Source organism: Heterodontus francisci, chromosome 1 (genome assembly GCF_036365525.1).
Source record: "Heterodontus francisci isolate sHetFra1 chromosome 1, sHetFra1.hap1, whole genome shotgun sequence".
NCBI lineage: Eukaryota > Metazoa > Chordata > Chondrichthyes > Heterodontiformes > Heterodontidae > Heterodontus > Heterodontus francisci.
Window position 1 is genome coordinate 190,045,061 of NC_090371.1, and position 24,654 is coordinate 190,069,714.

Genomic DNA, 24,654 nt, shown 5'->3' on the forward strand with positions numbered 1-24,654 from the left:
GTTGATGGTTGTTTTTGTGATGTTTACAAATGCCGCTACTTTTCTACCAATACAGCACATGCGCCCGATAGGTCAGGCTGAGTGGTTGCTGCCTCCTAGCTAGTTTGAGATGAGTGCTAAAAATCACAGGACAATTCTCCCTCCAACAGCATACATCCCTGTGCATAACTGGAGAAATGCATAGCCTCCATTCAGCACCATCCTATAGCAGTCAGTTGAGATAAACACCTCAATATTGTTGGAGTTTAAACCACTTCCTTCAGCATCCTCCTTTTAGATTAGATTAGATTAGAGATACAGCACTGAAACAGGCCCTTCGGCCCACCGAGTCTGTGCCGAACATCAACCACCCATTTATACTAATCCTACACTAATCCCATATTCCTACCAAACATCCCCACCTGTCCCTATATTTCCCTACCACCTACCTATACTAGTGACAATTTATAATGGCCAATTTACCTATCAACCTGCAAGTCTTTTGGCTTGTGGGAGGAAACCGGAGCACCCGGAGAAAACCCACGCAGACACAGGGAGAACTTGCAAACTCCACACAGGCAGTACCCGGAATCGAACCCGGGTCCCTGGAGCTGTGAGGCTGCAGTGCTAACCACTGCGCCACTGTGCCACCCTTATCACCCACCCTCCATGTTTCTCCACAGCAGACAGTTCACTGCTTCATTATTATATATTTTTCATATACTATATCCTATACTAATCTTAGAAATTCTTCTAAAAAGCCTAGATTATAATTTAATACAGTGTAGGGTGTTTGAGAGTAACTCCCAACTTCTGACAATAAATAGGCTTAAAGGTATTTTCTTGCATGGAGTTAAATATTTGCACAAGAAACTAGATTTTGAAAATTTATTAAAGCTGACCTGACAGAAGCTCAAGTTTCCAGTTGTATTTGCTCTGTAACTCTCGTTGTACTCTCATCACAGTTTGGGCATCTGCAGGGGATTTAAACCGAGCGTGTCCCTCTGTATCTCCTTCAAGCAGATCCACGTACAAAACCTCAGATGTCTCCGTCAAAGCATCCTTCACACAAAAAGTAAACACAGTTTATTGGAAAGGAGCAAAAAAAAAAAATTCTCATTCCAACCATTAACCTATTACCTGCGGAATGTGGTAGTGACATATTTTCCCTGTCTCACTCCTGCCCCCTTTCAACTTTCTCCTTTCTTCAGAAAGCATACGTTATTGCTGGGGTCTCTCACCCAAGTGATCATTTTTCAAATGCGAGCCCAGCCAGTTAATATTGGCAGGTTATACAGAAGTCATTTCTGATCTCCTAAAAAAGAGCCTTTCCCCTCCTGAAGCCACTGGCTCAGAGTCCTGTTGTCACACAGCTACTGCTGCCCAGTTGATATTAGCCAACCCAGCACAAACTAGAAACCAGCCAGGCAACTTTCCTGGTTTGTACTGTCACCAGGATCAGTACATGCCTAATGAGTCATTGGGGAAGTTACTGTGGTAGACTTCTGGTATGCCACCCAAGTGATCCTTTCTTGTATATCAGTGGGCTAAATTATCATCAGGCCGTCATAGAGGAGCTTCATCCTGATGTTCCTATGTTCAATTAAGGGGGTGGTGGGGGGGGGGGGGTGGGGTTGTATGATACCCAGCAGCAAGAACCCCACCTGATCTTACCTCGCTATCCCAGAGACCTTGAGGTCAACTGCAGTATCCTCCTTACTGCCTGGCTGAGATCAACAAACATTTACTTTCTGATCTATGCACAGTTGTGTCCCAAGCAGCTGTTTATCACATGTAAACCTTGCAAGGGACTGGCAGACTATCCAACTGCAGAAAACATCACATCTCAGCCCAATTTTCTCCTCACCTAGCATTTATACATGTGAACTTTCAGTACAGGTCATTAGATAGTGATCAGGAATGGGAACCCTTACAAATTTTCCAAGCTTGTTTTAATGGCACTAGTGCCATTGCCAAGATTGACCAACTCAGCAGAGAGCTGGGATCAAACCTAGAACCTTCATGGTCTACACAGCTCAGTACTAAGATAGACATTGTATTTATCCAGAGTAGTTAGGATAGGAAATGGAGCTTAAAGACTTTTTTAAAATAAAAAATAAACAGTTTGTTGGATTTGTGGCAAAAAATTTGGAATTATTCTGTGATGGATAGAGGGAGGAATAAGCTATAGGTTTCTAAATAAAGGTTGAGCTAAACGGCCACGTAGCCTTTACGACACGTAATTACTTTTTTGATTGCCAGCCTAATTAACAAAGTTCTCATTCAGACTTTTTTTAAAAAAAAGAGTCATAGAGTTATAATAGCACAGAGGGAGGGTAGTTGGCCCATCGAGTCCATGCTGGCTCTCTGCAAAAGCAAGGAAGGCCAATTCCCCTGCTCTATCCCTGTAGCTCTGCAAAGTTATTTCCCTCAAGTGCCCATCCAATTTCCTTTTGAAATCATTGATCTAGAGGGAAAAAATATAAATGGAAAGGCATTTTGTAAATATCAAGCTTGGAGGTGGGGGCCGAGGGTTTTTTTTGAGTATACTTTTATGTAATGAAAATTAAGAATATTTCTGAAACCTTCACCAACTCCTAATCTTGCAATATCCATTTAGCCAGCAAAAAGGTTAAATACCAAGTAAACGACTCTATCTACACAAACAGCATTTACAAAATATTACAGGATGATCGACTGCCTCGAGAACTGGTTTAAAAAAAAGCCTAGCTCGAGGGCACACATTTACCTTGATCCGTTTCCTGCCCAGCAGGGGTTCAGCACTGGTGATCTTCACAATGACTCCACTCACAAACTGAGGCCCCAGGGTGTTAACCTTCACAGAGGGCTGGGTTCCTTCATCGTTAACCTTTGCTTTAGTAGAAGAGAACAATACAGTCTGCATCAATAGCTTTGAAATTCAAGATATTTTACACTAACACATTCATTCAAAGAAATCTAGCATTCAATCCCCTTCTCCACAGCCCAAGCACAATTTCAAAGCCTTTTGTTTTTCAAAAACTATTTGCATGCTAATTGACTTACATCTTCCAGTTGATTCCCCTTAGAGAATGTAAATTCCAAAAACTTTTAAGATTAATCGTGAATGCCCCTCTGATTCTCAAAGAATTTGTCCAGTGAGTAGCAGAGGCACACAGCCCAGGGGCTCCAAGGTTTGATCCTGTCTGTGCCAAGTTACTTGATTTCATGTCAGCAATGGTGTTGGCACTACAATTGGCACTAGTGCCCAGAATTTTGTTTGGGGGGGGGGGGTAAAGAGAGAGAACAGCCAGATACCCTGCTCCAGAGCCCCATCTTGAAATTCTTCAGAATCATATCATAGAATGTTTACAGCACAGCAAGAGGCCACTCATTGTGTTGTATCCATGCTGGCTCTCTGCAAGAGCAACTCACCTGGTCCCACTTTCCTGCCTTTTCCCCGTAGCCCTGCAAATTTTTTCTCTTCAGATAATTATCCAATTCTCTTTTGAAGGCCTCGATTGAATCTGCCTCCATCACACTCTCAGGCAGTGCATTCCAGATCCTAACCACTCACTGTGTAAAAAATGTTTTCCCTCATATCGCGGTTGCTTCTTTTGCCAATCACCTTAAATTGGTGTCCTCTGGTTCGGGATCCTTCCGCCAATGGGAACAGTTTCTCCCTACTCTGTCCAGACCCCTATCAAATCTCCTCTTCTCCAAGGAGAACAGGCCCAGCTTCTCCAACCTATCCACATAACTGTGGTTCCAGGGATGAAGTATTTTTCTCAGAAATCTTGTCTGCACCCTCTCTAATGCCTTAACATCTTTCTGAAAGTGTGGTGCCCAGAACTGGACACAACACTCAGCTGAGGCCGAACAAGTGTTTTATACAGGTTCATCATAACTTCCTTGTTTTTGTATTCTATGTCCCATTTATAAAGCCTGGATCCCATATGCTTTATTGACCACTTTCTGAACCTGCCCTGCAACCTTCAATGATTTGTGCAAAAAGGAAAAAAAGAGTGCTATGGGATATTTTGCATCCACCTGAGAGGGCCTCGGTTTAAAATCTCATCCAAAAGGCAACACCTCTGACAATGCAGCGCTCCTCCAGCAGTGGAATGTCAGCCTATACTTCTGTGCTTATGATTCTGCAGGGAATTGAACCCACAACCTGCTAACTGAGCAGCAAGAGTGTAACCAAGTGAGCTACAGCTGCACAATACAGGTGCGTGCACATGGGTGTACACCCATCAGGTGAGGTCTGCATTTGGCTTGCCTGTTGTGTCCTCCATCTAATTGGACAGCCTTCAAAGCATCACTGCACGAATAGTGACAAGGTACCAGATGGCAACAGTCGCCTGTAGCGCCAAAGTTCAACAATGAGTTGTTAATAACAACTTGTATTTATATAGCACTTTTAATGTAGTAAAATGTCCCAAGGGGCCTTATAGAACAAAATATGATATCCAGCCAGATAAGGTGATATTAGGGCAGATGAATAGGTAGGTTTAAAGAGTGACTTAAAGAAGGGAAGTGAGGAAACAGAGCCAAAGATGTTTAGGGAGGGAATTCCAGAACTTGGGGACTTATCAGCTGAAGGCATGACCACCCATGGTGGAGATTAAAATAGGGGATGCTCAGGAGGCCAGATTTAGAGGTGTGCAGATATCTCAGAGGATTGTGGGACTGGAAGAGATTAAAAAGATAGGGAATTAACATTTATATGAGTAGAGAAAATTAGTTAAATGTTGCATTTACAAAATAGCACAAACTGCTGATAGCACCCTGGACTTTAGCAGCAAAGCTACAAGGCAAATAAGGCTGCTGTGTGCAGTGACCATCTCGTGCAAAAATCAGGCAACCATAAGAGTGGCTGTATCATGCAGCCTAACTCTGAGTTAAGAATCTGGAACAGTCCATACAGACCAGTATTAGAAAACTGCATCAATGGCTGAGAGCATATCTATCCATGGCCATGTGTAAGGGCAGCTGGTACCACTAGAATCTGAATTTATGTGGGTACTCTTCCACAGCTGCTTCTGGTTGCTCAGTAGAAAACTACTTGCAGCATTGTTGGGGATGGTGATTTTCAGTCTATGTAGTCTTGTTTGTGTTGGTCAGTGATTATGTCCCCTGATTTAGATTTGAGGGGGGCGATCTTCTTGATGGTTGGCCCAAGGGCTCTCTTAATGCCATCATACATTCCTCTGATGTTTCCGGTGTCTGAGGCCAGCTGAATATGACTGCATAGGTGTTGCCAGTAGTCGTTTGTGCAGCGCCTGGCTGTTCTCTGTGCAGTGCTTCTGGCTGCTTTAAGTGCTACAGATGTTAACTCGCTGGGGGCTTTCTTAGAGTTCAACAGTGCAATGCGCTTAGCGGCTATGACAGGTTCCAGCTCTTCATTATGAGATTGAAACCAGTCTGCATTTCTATTCGCACTTTTGCCGTAGGTGGTCAAAGCTGACTCATAGATGGTGTCTCTGATGTGGGCCCACTTGGTCTTAGCATCCGCTGTGGGAGTGTTTTGAAGGGCTGTTACAAGTGAATTTAGAAATTTTTGTAACAGCTGTGGGTGAGAAATTTTGCTTGCGCAGGTGGCCCTTCTGCTTGGAATGATGCAGCTTCTTTGGTCTGAGTCTAACCTTGCTGCACACCAGGGACAACAAATGGACCGCTGGGTGGAGCACTACCTAGAACTGTATTCCAGGGAGAATGTTGTCACTGAGACTGCCCTCAACGCAGCCCAGCCTCTACCAGTCATGGATGAGCTGGACATACAGCCAACAAAATCGGAACTCAGTGATGCCATTGATTCTCTAGCCAGCAGAAAAGCCCCTGGGAAGGACAGCATTACCCCTGAAATAATCAAGAGTGCCAAGCCTGCTATACTCTCAGCACTACATGAACTGCTATGCCTGTGCTGGGACGAGGGAGCAGTACCTCAGGACATGCGCGATGCCAATATCATCACCCTCTATAAAAACAAAGGTGACCGCGGTGACTGCAACAACTACCGTGGAATCTCCCTGCTTAGCATAGTGGGGAAAGTCTTTGCTCGAGTCGCTCTAAACAGGCTCCAGAAGCTGGCCGAGCGCATCTACCTTGAGGCACAGTGTGGCTTTCGTGCAGAGAGATCGACCGTCGACATGCTGTTCTCCCTTCGTCAGATACAGGAGAAATGCCGCAAACAACAGATGCCCCTCTACATTGCTTTCATTGATCTCACCAAAGCCTTTGACCTCATCAGCAGACGTGGTCTCTTCAGACTACTAGAAAAGATTGGATGTCCACCAAAGCTACTAAGTATCATCACCTCATTCCATGACAATATGAAAGGCACAATTCAACATGGTGGCTCCTCATCAGAGCCCTTTCCTATCCTGAGTGGCGTGAAACAAGGCTGTGTTCCCGCACCCACACTTTTGGGGATTTTCTTCTCCCTGCTGCTTTCACATGCGTTCAAGTCCTCTGAAGAAGGAATTTTCCTCCACACGAGATCAGGGGGCAGGTTGTTCAACCTTGCCCGTCTAAGAGCGAAGTCCAAAGTACAGAAAGTCTTCATCAGGGAACTCCGCTTTGCTGGCGATGCTGCTTTAACATCTCACACTGAAGAGTGCCTGCAGAGTCTCATCGACAGGTTTGCAGCTGCCTGTAATGAATTTGGCCTAACCATCAGCCTCAAGAAAACGAACATCATGGGGCAGGACGTCAGAAATGCTCCATCCATCAATATTGGCGATCACGCTCTGGAAGTGGTTCAAGAGGTCACCTACCTAGGCTCAACTATCACCAGTAACCTGTCTCTAGATGCAGAAATCAACAAGCGCATGGGAAAGGCTTCTACTGCCATGTCCAGACTGGCCAAGAGAGTGTGGGAAAATGGCGCATTGACACGGAACACAAAAGTCCGAGTGTATCAAGCCTGTGTCCTCAGTACCTTGCTCGATGGCAGCGAGGCCTGGACAACGTATGTCAGCCAAGAGCGACGTCTCAATTCATTCCATCTTCGTTGCCTCCGGAGAATACTTGGCATCAGGTGGCAGGACCGTATCTCCAACACAGAAGTCCTCGAGGCGGCCAACATCCCCAGCATATACACCCTACTGAGCCAGCGGCGCTTGAGATGGCTTGGCCATGTGAGCCGCATGGAAGATGGCAGGATCCCCAAGGACACATTGTACAGCGAGCTCGTCACTGGTATCAGACCCACCGGCCATCCATGTCTCCGCTTTAAAGATGTCTGCAAACGCGACATGAAGTCCTGTGACATTGATCGCATGTCATGGGAGTCAGTTGCCAGTGATCGCCAGAGCTGGCGGGCAGCCATAAAGGCGGGGCTAAAGTGTGGCGAGTTGAAGAGACTTAGCAGTTGGCAGGAAAAAGACAAGCGCAAGGGGAGAGCCAACTGTGTAACAGCCCCGACAACCAATTTTATCTGCAGCACCTGTGGAAGAGCCTGTCACTCTAGAATTGGCCTTTATAGCCACTCCAGGCGCTGCTTCACAAACCACTGACCACCTCCAGGTGGTCTCGAGACAAGGAGGCCAAAGAAGAAGAGGAGAAGATAAATGTGATCTGTTGTTAACTATAAAAACACTTTCCATATTTGTCCAGTTCTGGGCACCACAATTTTGGAAAATCTGAAGGCATTAGAGAGGGTGCAGAAAAGATTCATGACAATGGTTCCAGGGATGAGGCACTTCAGTTACATGGATAGATTGGAGAAGCTGGGGCTGTTTCCCCCTGGAGAAGAGAAAATTAAGAGGAGATTTGATAGAGGTGCTCAAAATCATGAAGGGTCTGGACAGGGCAGATAGGGCGAAACTGTTCCTATTGGCGGAAGGATCCAGAACAAGAGGACACTGGTTCTATGATTTACCAAGTTTGTCATTGAAGCTTTAAATTGAGGTGTTCTATGAGGCAATTTCGCAGCCATTTCGACAGATATGCAATAATTTGGACAACCTTGTTTCTTACCGTAAATGCAACTAAATGCAGCACTGAGAAAAAGAGAGTATTCACCTAATTCCTTCCATCTTAACACACAAATAAATGGAACTGCACTGCCAAAATATCCCAAGTTGTTTTCATGAAAAAAAATTATGCCCCAACGTTGATTCAAAACTGGCTCCAAGCATTTTTTTCCTTTTGATTCACTGATATCTACCACCATGTTGAACAGCTTCCAACTAAAGTCACTGATAAATCTCCATCAACTTGTTGGGTTTCTGTTTGCCCAATATGGTATGTGTACTCTTCCGTCAATAGATGGGCATCTCACTTATCCAATCACAGAGGCTTTAATCCCGTGTGCAGAGGTGCTGATGGGAGTTTAATCAGCTAAAATTGGGCATTTAATCAAAGAAAGGCACTGCGAAGTTCCCCATTACTTGTCCAACTAGTACCACCCTATGCAGAAGGACTTTAGCCTGCAGGACTAACAGCAGCTAAGTCAGTAGAATCTCAGCCCCCAACGACTGGACCTTTTCCCCAGATTCCACTACTTGGCCATGCCAGGTAGTCAATCATTAATCGTGCCCTGGAACACTACGGACCTAGGTGATTCAGGCATCATGTTAGCAAATCTACCACAAAGAACTATCTCAGCCCCAATTATTTCCCCCAAAGAAACAAATCACTCTCTGGTTGTTGAATAACTGATGAGCAGAGGTTTCAGCCTTCACTTCTAGGTGAACGGACGATGCTAGGAGCTCCTCACAAATGGCAGTGGTCACTTTAAAATGTAAGGTTTCTGTTTGACAACATCCTCCTGTCCACAGCATGAATACGCATCATACCCTATGAAATTGTAGTTCCTTTTTTTAATTTCCAAAATATACTTTATGGGTAAAAAACTGTAAAAAATACATTGTATTTCCATCATTTGGAGGTGCTTGCCTTTCTGGAACCCAACCACAGAATATAAATGTGTGTGTTCCAATACCCAGCCTCTGACTAACATAAGCACCCGAGCAAATAACCTCCTGTTGTGTACAATACAACACCGCACACGGTTTTGTCTGATACACATCAAAATTTGATAAGAATGCAAATGAACCAGTGATCATGTTTAGCTTGGATCAAGATAACCTTGTCTGAGTTCAAAAGATAAACTAATCTGATTTAATTTAATCCACCAAAAAAATTAGTTTCTCCAATTTATGTTAGTTAAGCAGGTTTTGGATTTCCTATCATTCCTTTCTCAATGTACTCCAAGTTCTAGACATGATTTGCAGCAAGATTACTGAGCAAGATAAACAAAACTTTGCATTTCAATTAAAATAAAAAAGCATGTAACTATTAAAAGCCACTGTTCTCTACATTTTACTGGGATGTTGCTTATTTCTGTTAAGCTTTGCAGGTGAGTTAACAGTACAATGGGGCAGATAAGCAGCTGAATTTTAAATAAAAAACACCTTCAATGAAAGAAGCAGTTAATATTGTAATCCCATCAAAAACTCAGTGAGTACACATGTAAACACAGTATTGTGGACATTTGACTGGATGACATCAGTTAAGATCAAACTGGGATTGGATCAACAATGGTATTTTCCTTTGAGCAGGGAGCGAGAGGAAGGAACGTTTTCTTCCCTCTAACTTGCTGGTTGTTGGATAATCAAATTCCATTTACACAACACTTCCACAAAAGGAATCAAAAATGTTCAGGTTAATAATCATGATTACACATATGCAAAGCTTGATTTCTTTTCTAATGAAAAAATTCCCAATTTGCTCCTGAAGGCATTGACTATTGTAAAGGTACAATATGAAAGGTGCTGAACACTGTCAGTACTTTGGCCAAGTGGCCATTCTTCGAGGAGTCTAGCAATTGTCAGGAAGCTATTTCCCATGGAGGATATCACAACTGAGCCTGATCCTAATTTGCTTGATGTGCAACCCAAAGTTCCAATAGGGTTCACTGGAGAGTGATCAAACACAGGATTTTCCTTTCCCTACCCAACTTGAGAAGAGGCCAAGTGTAGCACCTCAACTCCTGCCTCAGTGGAGATCAGTTTTTTTTTATTTCCAAAATATACTTTATTCATAAAATTCTGTAAAAATTACATTGCCAAACAGTTTCCAAACAGCACGAAAAAATACAAACATTGCAAAAGAGATCAGTTTCTTTCAATAATGTCATGAGTTTCTTCCCAACCCTTCCGTTTCACAATTGTCATGTCAATTACAGTTTTACATTTACAGCAATTGAGAATATTAACGATACAGTTCGAGGGGCTTCCCATGGTTCCAGCCCCTCAGTCCAGCTTGGTGGGGGAACCTTACACTGTGGTCTTTCCCCATTGAGCCTTTGCTGCGGCTGCCCCAAGCTTTAGTGCGTCCCTCAGCACGTAGTCCTGGACCTTGGAATGTGCCAGTCTGCAACATTCGGTGGTGGACAACTCTTTGCGCTGGAAGACCAGCAAGTTTCGGGCAGACCAAAGGGCGTCTTTCACCGAATTGATAGTCCTCCAGCAGCAGTTGATGTTTGTCTCGGTGTGCGTCCCTGGGAACAGCCCGTAGAGCACAGACTCCTGTGTTACAGAGCTGCTTGGGATGAACCTTGACAAAAACCACTGCATCTCTTTCCACACCTGCTTTGCAAAGGCACATTCCAGGAGGAGGTGGGAGACCGTCTCTTCCCCACCACAGCCAACGCGGGGGCACTGTGCGGAGGGGGCGAGACTTCGGGTGTGCATGAAGGATCTGACGGGGAGGGCCCTTCTCACCACCAGCCAAGCTACGTCTTGGTGCTTGTTTGAAAGTTCTGGTGATGAGGCTCAGTTAGCACATCACAGACTAGGAATCTACTCAAGGACATTCTCGACTGCCAACATTTTGTAGTACGTGATACAATGCCTTTACCCATAAGGTCATCAAGAGAGCTCATTTAACTTTTTAGGGTAAAAACAATGTATCCAACAAACACCATCCAGAGCCATCACTGGAGAATGTTGCAAGTAACATGTAAAATCAGCAAACCTAGGCCCCAGGCTCTGGAATACTCTACACAACTCTCTACCTCACTTTCCTCCTTTAAGACACTCCTTAAAACCTACTCCTTTGACCAAGCTTTTGGTCATTGGGCCCAATACCTTCTTTTGTGGAGTGGTGTAGTACTTTGTTTTATAATGCTCCTGTGAAGTGCCTTGGGACATTTTATTACATTAAAGATGCCATATAAATATAAGTTGTGTTGTTGTTGAGTGGCACAAACAAATTCGTTCACTGACACTTACCAAAACCAAAAGGTGTGATTAATGATGCACTGCATGTCTGATCATCTGCCATGTTCAAAATTATGTTTTTTGTTATTGAGCATAGATTTAAAGAAGGAATTAACCTAGTGCCTTTTCTGATGTCAGTGTTTCACAGCCAATGAAGTATTTTTGAAGTGTCGTCACTGTTGTAATGTTAGAAAACACAGCAGCTAACGTACACACAGCAAGGCATCATAAACAGCAATGAAATAAATGACCAGTTAATCCATTGATGCTGGTTGAGGGATTAATGGTTGGCCAGGGCACATGAACTCTCCTGCTCTAATACAAATAAATGCATGGGATCTTTTACATGCACCTTAGAGAATATACAGGGATCTGGTCAGTCGTCCCACCTGAAACACGGCATTGCTGTCAGTGCAGCATAGCCTTTTGTACTGCATTGAACTGTCAGCCAAAATTATATGCTCAAGTCTCTGAAGTAGGGTGGAGAGGTTGACATTCAGCTCATCTCCATACATCTCTGTGCTCCTGCAAGCAGGCTCTGCTCTTCTGACTTCCATTGTGACCCCACCCATGACTGCAGATCCTTCAGGTATGCCTCTGCAAACCCCTCTGTCTTACTAAGTCATTCCTGTCTCTCAAACACCTCGAAGCCTAGCTCTTTGATAGTGCATTTGGTCACCACCCTGAGTCTTCTACCACAGTCATTTGAATTTGGATATTTTTACCTCTGTGAAGTTCTTTTTTGGGCCTCCTTATCTCGAGAGACAATGGATACGCGCCTGGAGGTGGTCAGTGGTTTGTGAAGCAGCGCCTGGAGTGGCTATAAAGGCCAATTCTGGAGTGACAGGCTCTTCCACAGGTGCTGCAGAGAAATTTGTTTGTTGGGGCTGTTGCACAGTTGGCTCTCCCCTTGCGCCTCTGTCTTTTTTCCTGCCAACTACTAAGTCTCTTCGACTCGCCACAATTTAGCCCTGTCTTTATGGCTGCCCGCCAGCTCTGGCAAATGCTGGCAACTGACTCCCACGACTTGTGATCAATGTCACACGATTTCATGTCGCGTTTGCAGATGTCTTTATAACGGAGACATGGACGGCCGGTGGGTCTGATACCAGTGGCGAGCTCGCTGTACAATGTGTCTTTGGGGATCCTGCCATCTTCCATGCGGCTCACATGGCCAAGCCATCTCAAGCGCCGCTGACTCAGTAGTGTGTATAAGCTGGGGATGTTGGCCGCTTCAAGGACTTCTGTGTTGGAGATATAGTCCTGCCACCTGATGCCAAGTATTCTCCGAAGGCAGCGAAGATGGAATGAATTGAGACGTCGCTCTTGGCTGGCATACGTTGTCCAGGCCTCGCTGCCGTAGAGCAAGGTACTGAGGACACAGGCCTGATACACTCGGACTTTTGTGTTCCGTGTCAGTGCGCCATTTTCCCACACTCTCTTGGCCAGTCTGAACATAGCAGTGGAAGCCTTACCCATGCGCTTGTTGATTTCTGCATCTAGAGACAGGTTACTGGTGATAGTTGAGCCTAGGTAGGTGAACTCTTGAACCACTTCCAGAGCGTGGTCGCCAATATTGATGGATGGAGCATTTCTGACATCCTGCCCCATGATGTTCGTTTTCTTGAGGCTGATGGTTAGGCCAAATTCATTGCAGGCAGACGCAAACCTGTCGATGAGACTCTGCAGGCATTCTTCAGTGTGAGATGTTAAAGCAGCATCGTCAGCAAAGAGGAGTTCTCTGATGAGGACTTTCCGTACTTTGGACTTCGCTCTTAGACGGGCAAGGTTGAACAACCTGCCCCCTGATCTTGTGTGGAGGAAAATTCCTTCTTCAGAGGATTTGAACGCATGTGAAAGCAGCAGGGAGAAGAAAATCCCAAAAAGTGTGGGTGCGAGAACACAGCCCTGTTTCACACCACTCAGGATAGGAAAGGGCTCTGATGAGGAGCCACCATGTTGAATTGTGCCTTTCATATTGTCATGGAATGAGGTGATGATACTTAGTAGCTTTGGTGGACATCCGATCTTTTCTAGTAGTCTGAAGAGACCACGTCTGCTGACGAGGTCAAAGGCTTTGGTGAGATCAATGAAAGCAATGTAGAGGGGGCATCTGTTGTTCACGGCATTTCTCCTGTATCTGACGAAGGGAGAACAGCATGTCAATAGTCGATCTCTCTGCACGAAAGCCACACTGTGCCTCAGGGTAGACGTGCTCGGCCAGCTTCTGGAGCCTGTTCAGAGCAACTCGAGCAAAGACTTTCCCCACTATGCTGAGCAGGGAGATTCCACCTCTGTGAAGTACTTTGGGACATTTTATTATGCAAGCATCTTCTGTCAACTGGGGCAAGGTAGGATAGAAATATTCCTGTGTCTAGGTCCCCCTCAATCCATTTAACAGAGCCATGGTAGATCTTAAACAAAAAAAAAAGAGAATACTGACAACACACAGCCAGTCAATCAACATCTGTGGCGAGAAGACAATTTAGAATTTCCGGTTGCCCACCTCCTTCTGGAATGTGTCTTTGCAAAGCAGGTGTGGAAAGAGATGCAGTGGTTTTTGTCGAGGTTCATCCCAAGCAGCTCTGTAACACAGGAGTCTGTGCTCTATGGGCTGTTCCCAGGGATGCACACCGAGACAAACATCAACTGCTGCTGGAGGACTATCAATTCGGTGAAAGACGCCCTTTGGTCTGCCCGAAGCTTGCTGGTCTTCCAGCGCACAGAGTTGTCCACGACCGAATGTTGCAGACTGGCACATTCCAAGGTCCAGGACTACATGCTGAGAGATGCACTAAAGCTTGGGGCAGCCGCAGCAAAAGCTCAATGGGGAAAGACCATTGTGTAAGGTCCCCCCACCAAGCTGAACTGAGGGGCTGGATCCATGGGAAACCCCTCGAACTGTATCCGGAAAATTTTGTGTGCTGTAAAATGTAAAAATGTATCTGGCATGACAAATGAAATGGAAAGGTTGTGAGGCAACTCATGATTGTATTGAAGGAAACTGACCTCCTTTGCACTGTTTGTAATTTTTGACTTGGTGCTGTTTGAAACTGGTAATGTATTTTTACAGACTTTTATGAATAAAGTATATTTTGGAAATAAAAAAAAATTTCCGGTCTGAATCTTCAGAACCAGATTTTACTAGCTGGAGTGTATTAGCAGCAGCAGGACCAACATTGCACAAAAACATCCCTGCAGCAAATGGCTCTGGAAAGTTACTGCTTGCTCTGCTATCTTGCAGTGGGTCCCTACAGCCGTTCCCATTGAACAACAAGCTGTTCAAACAAGGAACGTGCAGATGGGCACCACAAAGCAAGTACTGCTTTAGTTGGGAAATGCCCCCAAAGATTAAGGCGCCAGCAAGTATATGAATATAACGTTGCAAATTTTATCAAAATATTAACATTGAGGGTACTTCCGAGGAATCTGAGGGTTCTCCCTACAGATTGTGTTGAACATTCCATTCTCCATCAGTAAAAGGCAATTGTAAAATTGCATCACAATCACCACTCCAGTTAACACCTCTCTCACTGTCTAGAGAGAGATAATGACACCTATTTCACATTCCTCACACTTCTAAATTAGCTGGAATTATTCATCACTGAAGTTAAACTGCTGCAGTTTAAATTAAGTTGTTCAGATCTGTTGGCTTTTGGTAAAGACTTTTACAGTTTAAATATACGTTAATTATTGTACCCTGCTGCTAAAAAAAACAATCCAGTTAATTTCCCATGGGAGTCTTTGAAAATGGTCCTGATTTTGGCTTATACAGCTCAAATTTAAACACCTAAACATTAGATATGCATCCCATTAAATGATGCTGAAAATTAAGTGAATATAGACTAACAGCTAGATATGGGAACAAGGCATTTCAGTCACTCTTCTTCTTTGGCCTCCTTGTCTCGGGAAAAGGCCAATACTAGAGTGACAGGCTCTTCCACAGGTGCTGCAGAAAAAATTGGTTGTCGGGGCTGTTACACAGTTGGCTCTCCCTTGCGCTTCTGTCTTTTTTCCTGCCAACTGCTAAGTCTCTTCGATTCGCCACACTTTAGCCCCGCCTTTATGCCTGCCCGCCAGCTCTGGCGATCGCTGGCAACTGACTCCCACGACTTGTGATCAATGTTACAGGATTACTACAAAATACAGATTTATACTATGCAACCACAATCACTTGGCAATCAGAGGTCACTTGTTCCTCTTGTTCTCTTAGCAGAATGCAGAGCACCACTAGCAATACTTTAATCACTGCACGTGATCAAGATCATGCACGTGTGGTGACTTTATGTCTCTGGATTCGGCCCTCCAAGATGCCGATGGCCCAAGTGGGTGGGCCATGATCTGTCTACCAGCAGCCTGCCCAAGTGCTGCCAGTGGCAGCTGTATAGCTTCACCATCAGAAGTGCTTTCCCTTGGGTAGAGTGAACAGAGGTACCTTTTCAGGTGGGTCTCATGACAGCCAGAGCTGCTCCAGCAGCAATGCTGCATTATAAATGCAAGATGTTCCCAATTTGATCGTGCCCAGTATTCACTTGTGATTTGATACAATTCATTAATTCTTTCTATTGTGAATGGTCCTTGCTTACAGGTTCTGATACTTAACAGTCATCATATATCATAATTCTCGCAATGCATAGATATATTGCATTGGTAATCATTTTACCAAGTGGCTTTTATTTTGGTCAAATCCATCAGCATGTGTACACGTTGCCCAGCAAAATTACTGAGGGATGCCTTGAGTTCTTCTTTGCCTGATTTGGAGGGCACTCTCTCTGTGGGGATATGTCCTAATCTCAGGAATATTTTTTTTTAAAAAAAGGTTCCTTGAGCAGCAGCAGGTTATAGGCACTTTTATACCGATCCCCAAATAGTCTGGGTTTCTTGCAGCCCACAACTAGGCAAAATGTAAAATTGCCAGATTTTATTAGACTGATGGCCAATATATGATATGATTTCCAGAGATTTTGTATTTGTCACTGGTTTAACCCAGAATAAAATGGCTGCATTAGCAACAGTGTGATCTTGGAACACTATTAACATCACCACGTTATTCCATGCACAACAAAATGCAATACATTACACAGAATTTACAGTACTGAAACAGGCCATTTGGCCCAATTGGTCATTTAATGATAGCACAATACAATTACCTTCCACATGAGAAACTGCCAATATTACAGTTCCGCACGTGCACTTTGGTGCTGGGTTAAGATCAACAGTTAGTTTGCTGTGTAAAACAAGGAAACTGGTGTCTTCACCTGCTCACCCAAGATTGTGGTTGGCATCCTTCCATCTACGAAAGATGATGGATCACCCAAGATTAGGCCTGTGGTATAAAACTGTTTTCTTTTCTATAGTGTCTCAATTGAGATAGGCGAGAAGGTTCACCTCTTGACACCTCAGTGGTATGCACCAACAGGCATCAATCAGGAGGAAATTCAGCTATTTTAGAATGCAAATGGAAAATTTCAAAATGCAGCAAAAATAAAAATGGTAAAAGATTTCAAAAACTACTAAAGTTGAGCTGGGCTTCCACAACGAAAGCATGTGGGGAAAAACATAATTTATCTCAGCAGATACACTAATCTCCATGAACATACAGCTCAGCGCAATTGTGCTTTCATAAAGTGGGGCTTATGTTCAAATAAGTTTGAACTTGAAGCGGTTGTACATTAAGGCACACTCCCTTAGCATGGCAGCATTTTGAAACAGGTATTTGGAACACCAAGAGTGTTGAGGTTCGATCTCTCCCTGGTGTTGTGAAGGATAGGTCTGGTCACATTGCCGCGGAACGCTCCATTCAGTTGGACCATGCCTTAAAACCTACCCTTCGTGGAAAGGTTTGTGCAGAAAAACACTTTTGACCACCAATCCATAAGGCAGTGGTCTACATGGATTGTCCTCAAGGCCCTACAGGAAAAGAAGATGGTGGTTCCCTGAGCAGACTGCCAAAGTCATTTGGCAGAATGCCTCATCACCAGAATTTTCAAACAAGCACCAAGACATAGCTTGGCTGGTGGTGAGAAGGGCCCTCCCTGTCAGATCCTTCCTGCATGCCCAGAGTCTCGCTGCATCAGCACACTGCCCTCGAGCTGGCTGTGGTGGGGAAGAGACAGTCATCCACCTCCTTCTGGAATGTGCCTTTACAAAGCAGGTGTGGAAAGAGATGCAGTGGTTTTTGTCAAGGTTCATCCCGATCAGCTCTGTAACACAGGACCCTGTGTTCTGCGGGCTGTTCCCAGGGAAGCACACTGGGATAAACATCAACTGTTGCTGGGGGACCATCAACTCGGTGAAAGATGCTCTTTGCTCTGCCCGAAACTTGCTGGTCTTCCAGTGCAAAGAGTTGTCCACGACCAAGTGTTGCTGACTGGCACATTCCAAGGTCAAGGACTACATGCTGAGGGATGCACTAAAGCTTGGGGCAGAAGCCGCGAAGGCTCAATGGGGGAAGGCCACTGTGTAAGGTCCTCCTCCCACCATAGTGCACCAAGGGGTTGGAACCCGTGTAAAACCCCTCAGGCTGTATGCACCAAATATGTTTTTGCTGTGTGATGCAAATGTACATTGCATATAAAATGGAATGGAAAGAGTTGTGAGGCAACTCATGTTCTGTATCGAAGGAATCTGATCGCTATTATACTTTCCAAAATGTCAAATCTGAACTGTTTTGTAATTTCTTTTTACAATTTATGAATAAAGTATATTTGTGGAAAAAATATTTAGAACATTAAAATAGGTGCGTTAAAAATCACATCTACAGGTTGCCGAAACGTTAACTCATAGGTCTCCAGTTCATTACCCAAATTATCCATGGACAAGGCTCGATTTATCAGTTGGGTATTCAACCATGGGTAATCAACACCATCTGTAGCTGACCAACTTGCAAGGTTCCTGACAGACATTGATAACTTGGCACAGACTGAATCAAATATGCAATTTTTCCAAACCAAATGGCTCAACTACTCACTGGATAAACTCGTTGAGCTATGGAGAAAGCCACATTTTAATACACTTTTTTCATGTCCCATCTTTAGGTCTCTCATCCATGTCCAACAGTGTTTCAGTTCAAGGCAGCAACCACAATCCTACTCGCAAGCTTCTGCTGAGTGCAAGGTCAGTGTGATTCTGTGACTTGGATTGCAAAAGAACATCCTGGCATTAACCATTCTCTGATTTTCCTTCCACATGGGGAATGTTTAGCCTTCACTCATTATTTCCCCCAGGTGTTATTGGAAAATTAGGGGAACCTAGTACAGAGGGAATCACAGGTATAAATAGCTAACCTGTCACTATGCACTGCCCTCATATCTTTCCAGAATAAAAATGTTAAGAATGTACAAATAATCACTACAGACTTTTTTGATATGATTAAACAGTTTCTATGTCTCATGTTTTTGATAACATCCAATATATCCACAAAACCCAACCTTTATTGTCTTCAAGTTCCTGTTTGTTTTTGTCAGTTAGCTCCATAATCTCTCCGTCATTCTGCTGTTTGATTTGTAGCATCGTTTTCTTTAAGCTGGACATGCTAGACTTCTGCAGCATTAAGTACTCTTGCTTCAAATCCATCCACTCTTTCCTGACAAAACAATTATATAGATCATCAAAGGAAAATATTTCACCTGTAGTCTTAACTATGGATTGGCACACCATTTTCACTTTCAAATATATTCCCGTGTACCTTCTCTCATGAATAGTTCCATGGTAGCAGTAGTTTCAGTTTGTCACTCGTCGTCGACCACCAAATGTAGCCATGTTGTTTTAATATGTATAAACTTGGTCAGTGAGCAACAGTGGATTATTCCACCGGCCATCAGAGTCCATCTGGATCCTATTGACAGGCACAATATGAGCAGATGGATTCAGACAATGATGAGCAGTGAGAGAACCCTAGTAGTGTTGTCACCTCTTCTAAAGTTCAAAATAAACAAGGATAGGGCAGTGTGGGAGATGTATGCCAAGTTCCTATCTTTTCTTTGCTACCTGGTAAAATTCGCTGAAAAACCATAGTAACTAATGTCTGTACATCATAGCACACACAAGAGAATGGAAAAACTGATTTCCACTTTAAAAAGCAGATGCTTGGTGACTGATTAACTTTTGAGTAATTTCTGGACAGCATACTCAAAAACTATACTGTTCCATTTTAAATTGGCTATTTGGCAATCCTTACCAATTACCATTTTTCTTTGCTATAACCCAGGGGCACCAAGGCTAAATGCAGAAAATCACTATATTATCTTGCCGGGACTTAGACTGTGTAGGATTGTGTCATGCCACACAGCATATTTACCGATTGGGAGACTTCTCATCACACATTTAGCCATGGGAAATCATTCCAAAATAAAGTTTTGAAAAAGCAGGGGAAACCAAACATTAGAAATAAGAGCGACTGTAATGCTTCAAAGAGTGATACCTAGATAAATATTAATCTTCATTTACAGTTTCACAAGAACATGAAATCCTTGCATTTATACATGTCACAAGGTGACTCAAGATATTTCACTTCAGGTTACTGAGTTCAGTGGTTTCTATCATGTGTGAAAAAACAGTAGCCATTTGGCACACAATATTCTACAAACAAAATTAACAATGACAGTTAAAAATATCCTCAGTGGGATTTGTTGAATCAAATGTATGGGACAGGCCACCAGGAGAACTCCTCGGCTTTCACTTAATGGTCCAATATGATTATTAATATCCACCTGAGCATCGGAATAGGCAGCCAGGACACTGCAAGAGCAGAATACAGTACCTATGAAAATGCAATTTAGATACTGAGCTCAAATCCCAAAATGAGGCTTGAACCCAAATTCTTCTCATCCAGAGGCACAGGTACGACCAAATCCAAGGCAATACATTTTCCTTTTTTTTTAGATAATTCTCAGGATATGGTCATTGTTTGCAAAGCTGCCATTCATCGCCTATCCTGAGCTATCCATGATATGGTGGTAGTGAGCCATCTTTAACCACTGCAGTCCATATGGCAAAGGTATTCCCACAATGGAAGTCGCAGGATTTTGACCCAGCAACGAAAGAACAGCAATATCTCTCCAAATCCGGATGGCAAGTGACTTGGAAGTGATAGCGTTAGTGCATCCTGTAGATAGGACATACTGCAGCCACAGTATTCCAGTGGTGGAGAGAGTGGGTGCTTAAGGTAGTGGATAGATTACCAATGCAGTAGAAGGCTTTGCCTAGGACAGTACTGAGCTTCGAGCTTTGGTGCAGCTGCATCCATCCGTGCAAGTGGAGAGTATTCCAACACAGACCTAACATGCCTTATAGATAATGGAGAGGCTTTGGGGGAAGTCAAAAGGTGAGCCATTCACTGCAGAATACCCAGCTGCTGACCTTCTCCATTTGTAATAGTATGACAATGCTAATTGTGCTCATACTAGCAAATGTCAATTTAATCCATATGTTTAGTTTAGTTTAGTTTAGAGATACAGCACTGAAACAGGCCCTTCGGCCCACCGAGTCTGTGCCGACCATCAACCACCCATTTATACTAATCCTACACTAATCCCATATTCCTACCACATCCCCACCTGTCCCTATATTTCCCTACCACCTACCTATACTAGGGGCAATTTATAATGGCCAATTTACCTATCAACCTGCAAGTCTTTTGGCATGTGGGAGGAAACCGGAGCACCCGGAGAAAACCCACGCAGACACAGGGAGAACTTGCAAACACCACACAGGCAGTACCCAGAATTGAACCCAGGTCGCTGGAGCTGTGAGGCTGCGGTGCTAACCACTGCGCCACTGTGCCGCCCATATGAATTTGGAAAGCATCTATCCATGCAAAAACAAATTGATAACACTATCAGGCCTTGTTAACATAATTCTATGCTCCATCCCACTTGTATAATTTATCAGTAATGATGAAATTTGCTGGATATATAATGCAACGTTTCAACATTTTGATGAAACTTGCATATACATTATATAAACTGGAACATAAAATTATTAGAAAATTGAATATGATGGGCTAGGGATGCCCAATATCCATTTAAGAAGAACCCATTCTGCAACTTACACTATCAGACTATTTTGCTACCTGAAATGGCCTGAAAGGTTAACTCAGTTTTTCTCCCCACAGATGCTAACTGACCTGCTGATTATTTTGCCACCTTGTCTTCTAAAGATGCAAGAGAACTGCCTGGGCTGACTCTAAGACTGCCTTCCTCCCAGATAAAAAAAAGGTAATTGCTTATTGTATCCTTATAGCACCATTTTGGAGACTGGCCACTCAATGTGAAAAATCCTGCATTTCAACCTGCGTTACACTGCTGTGTCTCAGTGGGCCTCTGCTACATTATATTGGACACTGATCTTTTAAATACAGAATATCAGCTTTTGAATATTAGTTTGTTTAATCAGTACTATGGGGTGCCTTGTTTTTGATATTCATCAACACAGTATGCAGATTTTTAATTCCAACTATATTTATTGAGACTAACAACTTGAATTCAAAGTTTTGAATGTATGTTACATGCTCCTGCTGAATAATTGTTTTGGTTAAATGGAAAATTTAAGAAGTTTTAACGTACAGGAAGGTCCCAGGTTTGAATTTTTGTCCATGTTAATGTAAATGATCACTGTTGGGGCAGGAGAATAGATACTACAATTGGATTCCGCACCCTTTTGGAAAGGGAGCTCTCCCAATCCAATCACTACTGCTAAGAATTTATGAACGTGAACTTTGGGGAGAACAGCATTTAGTTCAGCTGTGATGCTTCTGCAGTCAAGTAGACTGCTAGCACTAACTGTGTAAGGCCCTCCTGCCATAGTATACCAAGGGGCTGGAAACCGTGTAAAATCCCTCGGGCTGCATGCACCGGAGAAGGTTCGACACGAAGTGTAAAAGCACATTATAAATATAACCTGTAATGGCAAGTGCAGTGAGGCACCTCATGTACTGTATTAAAAGAAACTGATCTGTACCGTACTTTTTGTATGTATTTTTACAAATTTTATGAAAAGTATATTTTTGGAAAAAGACTGCTAACACTGACAAGGCTGACATAAATAAAAGCGACTTGGTAAGTAATGGAAGATACCTACCTATTCCTCAGCAAGAGCTTGGAGAGAAAGGGGAAAAATTGACAAGAAAAAAATCAAAAGTAAATCCTGGGTCACCACCCATCAGTTTATAATGGCGCCAATCGTTTTTGACTTCTAAGGATATTCTTACATTTGGTGCTTCTGTAACTTGGATTTCAGGATAGTGATGTCCAGTTTTTTCATGTTTACATTGTTAAAACTAACTCCCATATATCGATGGCAGAATAAAGAAATACATGGTTTAAGCAATGTAAATGCAAGGAGCTGGTTCCTGGATGTCACTGTTATCTGGACTAAACACTTATTGAATGTAAAACCAGATCCAGAGCACTACAAACCTGAACACTTACAACCCGAGTCAATAACTTTGTTGTAATGCATAACTAAATTTAATCTATTTTCTGATTTATACAAGGTAATAATTTTGATCAAGCTTTTGTTTCACAAAATATCAAACCACCACAAATGGGCTTCAAAATTTATATGTCTAAAAAAAAACAGTTGTTCAAACCGTTTCTCCTCAGAAATGTTGAAGGTCTCCACTTAAAAAGGTTTACAAGTGAATCTCCAAGCTCAAAACATCTCCCTGCTTTTAATAATTAACTGCAAATGTTCAGAACAATATCCAACTGAGCCACATTGTCTAGAAAAAAAAATTGTGTGTTAATACATCATTGTGCAGACTATCTTACAAAAGCAGATACTGCATTAAGAACAGTCAGCCTTCTGGTGATGGCCCCAAATGCTGCCATTTACAGCTTGTTAACATGCCGGCACCACCCACTGAGGCAAACAGGTTTAGATACATCACCTAAACAATAGAAATTCAAATGTCCAGCCCCTTTAGAAAAGGTACCTCATTAAAATCACTTTACCTGGTAGAAATATAAATATCAGCAATTGAGAAGCTGAAACAATCATTTAACTGTAGAAGAGAGGCAGAGGCAGAAGCAGAAGCATAGAAACAAGGATAACCTGAGTGCAAGTATACACTTTAGCTGTTAACAATTCTGATGTTTGACTTGTGTAACTTCTGTTAGTATTTCTTACTTTTAATGGTATTTTTCCCCTCATCCTGAAATAGCAGTTAGTTGTGAAATGTGTCCCCTGTTACGTCAACATAGAAGTCTTTCTGTGATAAAGTTGAGTAAGTGCTTTTATGTTGAAGTGGTAGTGGATACTTCATTCTCAGCCTCACTGGCAGTAATTTGTTTTAATTAGGTCTTTCAAACTGAGGAAGAAATAGATACCAGTGTATTCAAATTGTCCTTGTGTTAAAGAAAGTTCCTTTTATTTCTAAGTGCTTTTATTAAAGCAAAGTTTTTGTAATGGCAAGGTAAAAAGTATGGACTGCTAAAAATGCAAAATTAAAATGTACTTTGGAGAAAAACACTACTCTATAATGCTCTTAACATGGAAACTGTTCCTATAATTGCAAGGAAATGCTTCTGTGTTGGGGGCATTAAGAGAGAGGAAAGCAGATTGTAGTTTGCAGAATCTAGTTTGAATTGATTGAATTTATATTGTACTTTGAAAAAAAGGATAGAGGCTACAGTGTACCACCACTGCGATTGTGCAATGCTGTTTTCTTATATTGGTATTGCACTTCAGCAATGGTGATGTACTGTCCAGTACCATCATGGAGGTTGCTTACAATCAACTTATGCAGCTTAGTCGGTGTGACTACTTTATAAACTTTTTTTATTTCCAAAATATACTTTATTCAAACAGCATCAAGTCAAAAATTAGAAACAGTGCAAACGAGGTCTTTACTTTATATACACCTAGCTATTTAAGCCTTCCCATTGCAGAAAGGCTGTAATCAGGAGCAGAAGCCCTGCTTATGTTTCTGTCTTCCCTCTTCCACCTCTTTAGACCCAGGGGTGCGAGCCAATGCGGATTAACTTGTGCCCTGAGAGGAGTAAAATTTGTGCCTGTGTGTCCCTGTTGCTCAGTTTTCTGCCAACTCCGTTTACAATTTCAGTACACTGTTGCTAGTTACTCCAACAAGTGAAGCTTGCTGTCAAGTTGCATCAGTAAGTACTCACATGTTGGAATCTCTAGCTTACAGGTTTGATATACACAAAACTTCATTGGCTTCTAAGACAGCAAGATGTTAGTAAGTGCCTTTTCAGTTAGGGCAACAGCAGAGTGCAGATTTCAATGTAGGTTCCCAAATGAAGCCTCTAGATTGTGCTTTGTCATGGGACAACTTTCCCCAAGTCATTTTGCCATCTATAATGAAAAAACTGAGTAAGGTTTTTCATTTAAAACCTAACAAGATTTAAGTTGACTGCATAATTCTGTACTGAAGGGAATTTCTATTTTATATAAAAGTTGGTGATTCCTAATTTATAACTTGGCCTTTGGTTTTGCAAAATAAAAC

At 42.9% G+C, this 24,654-nt stretch overlaps 1 protein-coding gene across 5 annotated transcripts in view; it reads right to left on the minus strand.

Annotated features, from left to right (window-relative positions):
• larp7 (La ribonucleoprotein 7, transcriptional regulator) overlaps positions 1-24,654 on the minus strand; it is a 55,734-nt gene that overhangs the window by 9,765 nt on the left and 21,315 nt on the right. For all 5 annotated transcript variants that reach the window (XM_068039746.1, XM_068039707.1, XM_068039717.1 and 2 more), the window contains 3 exons: positions 18,620-18,774; positions 2,729-2,853; positions 882-1,041 (listed from right to left, as the gene is read on the minus strand). In XM_068039746.1, coding sequence (XP_067895847.1) covers positions 882-1,041; positions 2,729-2,853; positions 18,620-18,774 — 440 coding nt within the window. The remainder of the gene's footprint in view (positions 1-881; positions 1,042-2,728; positions 2,854-18,619; positions 18,775-24,654) is intronic.